The 5,577-nt window shown below is 58.8% G+C and overlaps 1 protein-coding gene across 1 annotated transcript; it reads right to left on the reverse strand.

The window, feature by feature from the left end:
* Nucleotides 1–412: 412 nt before the first annotated feature.
* On the reverse strand, nucleotides 413–5,571 carry RNF166 (ring finger protein 166). Its single transcript, XM_017741390.1, has 5 exons — nucleotides 5,086–5,571; nucleotides 4,589–4,701; nucleotides 4,190–4,304; nucleotides 3,349–3,456; nucleotides 413–2,581 (listed from the first exon to the last, which is right to left on the reverse strand). The coding sequence occupies exons 2-5, from the start codon at nucleotides 4,684–4,686 to the stop codon at nucleotides 2,516–2,518; spliced, it is 387 nt and encodes a 128-aa protein (XP_017596879.1). The 5' UTR covers nucleotides 4,687–4,701; nucleotides 5,086–5,571; the 3' UTR covers nucleotides 413–2,515.
* Nucleotides 5,572–5,577: the final 6 nt, after the last annotated feature.

Raw genomic sequence — 5,577 nt, forward strand, 5'->3', positions numbered from 1 at the left:
GGACCACGGGCGGCCCCGCCCCCTGAGCGCGCTGGGCTGGGCCTGCGGGGCGCCATTTTTGAATGGGGCAGGAAGTGCGCATGCGCAGATGCTGCCGGTGCTGCCCCCCTACCGCTCCCGGTTCTGCCCCCGGTACCGTCCCGGTACCGCTCCCGGTGCTCTCCACACCGCTCTGCCTCCAGCACCCCACTGCCCCGGTGCTACCCAGTGCCCTCGGTGTCCCCAGTCCCCCCAGTGCATCACCTTTCCCAGTTATCCCAGTACCGCCCCAGTGTCCCCAGCACACCTCCAGTGCTCCCGAACTCCCCAAAACCTTCACAGTCCAGCGCTCCAAACATCCCCAGTACTCCCGGAGTGCTCCCGAAGCCTTCAGAGTGCATCCCTTCAGCGCTTCCCCCTGGGGAGGCCAGGCGTGGATGAAACTGCCTTTATTGAGAAAAATGGTTTGCTACAAATACGTCATCGAGTTAATTCTTCAAAAAACAGGACAGCTCGTTAAAAGTTCTAATTATGCAAAAAAAGTGGTGGGTGACACACTGGCGGGCACGGCCGGCGGGATCCCTGGCACAGCAGGATCCGTGGATCCACGGCACACAGGGATCCCTGGCACGGCCTGGCGTGGCCCCTCACACCCGGGGCCTTAAAGTGCTTTACAAAAGCAGCTCTTGCTGCCCCTGCTCTGGTTCTGTGGGGCAGAAAGGATAAGGAAAAGGAGGAAAGAGGGAAGGAGGCCGAGGTTAACAGTGCTGGCCCAAAAGCAGGGAGGTTGCTCCAGGAGCTGAGGGTCCCTGCTGAGCACAGGACAGGGAAAGCCCCCGGGTCCCTCCTGGAAGATGCCAGTGTTCTCCATCCCACCAGGAACATCCTCCAGGTGCCAGCAATGCCGGGCAGGTAAGAGAAGATCCCATCCCTCCTCGCTAGCCTGGCTCCAGAAAGGGGAGCAGGACAGCTCCAGCCCTTTCCCTGCCGTGCCAGGAGAGAGCAGAGGGTTCCCTGCACGCTCCTCATGGGGCTGCAGATCCCAAAATCGTCATGAAAATCAAAATAAAAACCAAGCCAGTATTGCTAGAGCAGAGCAGGAGCCAAATTTTGGATAAACCTCGGGAATTCCCCGAGCAGGGAGACGCACAGGCGGGCCTCTCCCGCCCCTTTTCCCTGCAGCACGGTGGGTCTCAGGAATCACCCCCTCCCTCAGCTCCACCACTGGGAGCCCTGGGCTCATCCCACAGCTGGTGGCATCTCCCTGCCACCCTCTCCCAGTCCTCCAGAGCCAACTCCACCAGCAGCAGCAGGCAGAGCTGAGAGGAAGGGGACAGGGGGGCAGACAGGTCACCAAGATGCTGTGGAGCACCTTGGATCAACAGTGCCCTACTCCCAGAGAGAGATTAGAAAAGGGGGATGCAATCCCTTATTTCTGGGGGGATAAGCAGCTCGGTGATGGGGCTGGGATCCTGCATGGACAGACATTCCATGGGCAACCAGCACCTGGATCCAATCCAGCTGCTCTGTGCCGAGTGCCAGCGTGGCACAAGGACCCTGCCTGCTCCCTCACAGGCAGAGGAATTCTGGTGAGGAAAGGGAAAGGCCCAGAAACATCCGGGAGTGGCCCAGAAACATCCAGGAATGGCCCAGAAATACCCAGGAATGGCCCAGAATGATCCCTGCACTTCCCCCCACCTCAGAGTCCAACCCGCCGCTCCGGGATCCAGCTCCTGCTTCCCACCCCATTCCCAATCCACGTGTTCATTTGCTTGGGTTATCTGTGTAAAAAATAAACTTTCTTAGTAATGTTCCATAAAAATACTCTTGTCCCGGGCGCCGGATATTGCAGTGTGAAGAGGAACGGCTTCCGATCCCGCTCTAGAAAACGTGGAAAAGGCTTCGCGCCGCTTCGTGTAGAAAAACGCGAGCATTTGGTATCCCAAGAGCCGGTACAAAACGAGGAAGGGGAAGGTTTCCCTGGATGCTGGATGCCATCCTCGAGGGCTCCTCTGAACCACTGTTCAGTCTCATCCCGGGATTCAGGTGAAGGAGGCAGCTCCAGCCTCCAGCACGGCAGTCAGGACAGCCTGACATCTCTAGAAAAATCCTTGGAGAGCTTAAAAAAAGATGCTCCGTGCTGCCTTCCTCCTTTTTAAAAGGATATGGCTGATTCCAATCCCAAATTAGGGTGTTTTGCATCCACTCTATCAGTTTCAGGTACCTATTCTGTTGCAACAGAGAGCAGGGACGAGTGTGCCAAGAAGCATCTAATCATAAATAGATCCGGACACAGGGATGTGCTCCCAACACGGATATGAAATGCCCATCCAAGGACTGATCCCAGCCCTGCGGTGCCAGCTCCTCTCTCCAGAGGTCTCTGCTCACTCACTGTGACACTGAAGAGGCTCCACCTTCTTAAACAAGGTGGGATTTGCCCGGAGAGCAGCAGGAACAGAGGCAGCAGCGGGGCTCCAGAGGGCTCCGTGGGTCCCGGAGTGTGCAAAAGGAGCCGGGGCAGGGACAGGGATCAGCCTCAGTTCTCAGAGAGGGACAGAGCCAGGGCCGCCTGCAACGCTGCCTCCTCATCGATGTTGTAATCCTGAAAATCAAGCAGGAGAGCTCAGGAGAGCTGGCACAGCCAGGGCATGCTGTCCCCATGGAGCCCTGCCCGCTCCCGGTTGTGCCACGGAGCCTCCATTCCTCTGGCACTCACATCCCATGAATGCCACCCGTGCTCTTTGGGGTGTCCTTTGTGCCCACATCCCTCTCCTGTCTGGAATCTCACACCTGGCAGGAGGGATGGAACAGGCCCACACAAGCTGAGGCCAAAGGGTGAAGCTTTCTAGCAAGGCCAGGGGTTTTTCCAGAGTTCCAGGTCGGGTTTATCCAACACCACAAGTCCTGAAGTTGGGATGTTCCTCTGTTAATGGCTGCAGGTTCTTTTCCCTGACATCTATCCAATGAAAGCATTCCCTGAGGCCAAGGCTGAGCCATCACAGCTGCTCCCCACACAAGAGGGGTCAGGGACCCCCCACGTGCAGCAACCAGACCCCCCCCCTCCCCCAACACCGGGGATGGGCTGGTCACTCCCCTACTCCCAAAACCTCCAAGAAAAGGGGTTTTGTGTTAGAATTTCTCAGGGGAAGAGTTTAGTGGAACAACCCATTTTGTGGAGTGCAGGAACAATTCCCTCTCCTCCTGGTGCGTGAGGACACGTGGGGTGGGACACGTGTGCCACCTGATTCCCGTGTCCCTATCCCAGCGGGATGGGCTGACCCCAGCACGGGAAGGGAAGGGCTGGTTTCACCTCCTGGCAAAGGACACACGGAGAGGGGTTCCCCTTTTTTGGCTGAGGGTCACACTCACCACGAAGGTGTCGTAGGAGAACTTGTGCCTGTGGAGCAGGTGCTGCAGGAAGTTGGCACTCTTGTAGCTGGGATCGCCCCAGGGCATGGCCGAGCACACCGGGCACACCTGCGGGGACAGGGACACGGAATGGTGGCACCTGCACAGGGACCTCCCAGACAGGTGAGTGGTGTCCCCCCTGACAGGCTCCAAGCCCCAATGTCCAGCCTGGCCTTGGACACTGCCAGGGATCCAGGGGCAGCCACAGCTGCTCTGGGCACCCTGTGCCAGGGCCTGCCCACCCTCCCAGGGAAGGATTCCTCCTCAATATCCAACCCAAACCAACTCTCTGGCAGTTTGAATCCATTCCCCTTGTCCCATCACTCCAGGCCCTTGTCAATAGCCTCTCTCCACCTTTCCTGAAGGTCCTGGAAGGCCACAATTAGGTGTCCCTGAAGCTTCTCTTTTCCAGGCTGAACAATCCCAATTCTCTCAGCCTTTCCTCATGGCAGAGCTGCTCCATCCCTCTGATCAACTTGGTGATCTCCTCTGGAGTCGCTCCAACAGCTCCATGTCCTTCCTGTGCTGAAGATCCCAAATTCCCCACCTTGGTCAACCCAGAGCGAACAGGGAGAGGAAATCCAGCACCACCCAGTTTGAAGGAACAGGGGGATGGAGGCAGCTCATTCCAGGGAGCCTCTACCAAAGCAGAGACAGATCCCCAGCTCCCAGAGGGATTTAAACCAGCTGAAATGCAGCTGTGCTCCCACACACATCCGTGCTGTGGCCTGGGATGCTGCAGCAGCTGGGCTGTGTTTGGATTGCCAGAGCTGTCCCAGCCATCCCAGCATGGCTCACTCACCACTTTGTTGGGGTCATTCCGGTGGTTTTCCATGCAGTGCTTCACCAGCTCCTGCTGGTCCAGGTTCCGGGCCCCGCAGTACGGACACACGAACGTGGAGCGGTTGGGAATGTTGCTGCAGAGAGCAAGGATGAGCTCAGACCCCCAGGGAAGGGGCTGGATTGACTCCTTCCACACGAACCCAGCAGTTCTGTGCCAGCAGAAGCCAGCCCAGCCCCTTCCCACCCCAATTCCCTGCTTTGGTGGATCCTTCATCCCAACCCCACGCTCCGAAACCCAGAGCAGCCGTGCCACGAGGGAAAAGGTGCTGATCTTCCTCCCAGGGAAAGGCACAACACAGGCCTGGATTTTAGGGCATGCAAGGAGGGACACGTTTCCCCACCCGAGGCACAGGAATACCTGGGAATAGGCTGGGATGTGGGGACAACTGGAACAAACTTGGGGCAGTTGGCCATCTGCTCCTGCACCTTGGCGCAGGACGAGACGTGAGAGCGCATTTTGGCCAGGGTCACCTGGAGAAGGAGGACAAGGAACATTCCTGGAGGTGCAGGAACACCTGTCAGGAGCCAGGACAAAGCTCCTGCCCTGGCTTTGCTCAGCTGAGGTGGGAGTGACCCCTGGTCCACGTGGGATGACACAGAGCAGTGGCAACGCTGCACCCGCCCGTCCTTCCTTGCAGGACAGAGATTTGGGGCTGCAGGGATCCCCAGGGGTTCTGTCCCTGTTCCCTGGGAGCAGAGCCCGACCCCCCCGGCTGCCCCCTCCTGTCAGGGACTTGTGCAGAGCCACAAGGTCCCCCCTGAGCCTCCTTTGCTCCAGGCTGAGCCCCCCCAGACCCCTCCCTCTCCGGACACATTCCAGGGGAGGATGGGGACAGAGAGGACAGGCAGCTTTACCTTCTTGCTGCAGCCCCTGCAGGGAGCCTTGTAGGACGAGAGCTGTTTCTCCACGCTGGAAGCCTTCTCCACCTTTTTGGGGTCGAAGGGCACGCGGCAGAGCGGGCACAGCGGGGAGGGCACCTGCAGGCAGGGCTGCAGGCATTCCCCACAAAACCTGGGAGCACAGAGCGGCCCTGAGCATCCCGGGAACGGCGGGATCCCAGCGGGCTCCTCGGAACACCCCAAAACCCAGGGATCAGCGTCCCTACTGCGGGAAGGGGGAGGTTGGGAGGGGCTGGGTCCCCAAGGAGCTCCCTCCACGCACAGAAGATTCCACTGCTCCGAGGTGGGATTTGAAAGGAGCCAAACGAAGTCAGTGCTGAGGATCCAGGCCAGGCAGGAGCCTGGATCACCTCCTTCCAAGGTCCTTATATCCCCAGGAGCAAAGGAATCCAAGGGAAAAGGAATCCTAGCAGCCCAGAGGCGCCAAAGGAGCCCCGTCCCCAAAAT

The sequence above is a fragment of the Corvus brachyrhynchos genome, unplaced genomic scaffold (genome assembly GCF_000691975.1).
Source record: "Corvus brachyrhynchos isolate BGI_N302 unplaced genomic scaffold, ASM69197v1 scaffold365, whole genome shotgun sequence".
NCBI classification, from domain to species: Eukaryota; Metazoa; Chordata; class Aves; order Passeriformes; family Corvidae; genus Corvus; species Corvus brachyrhynchos.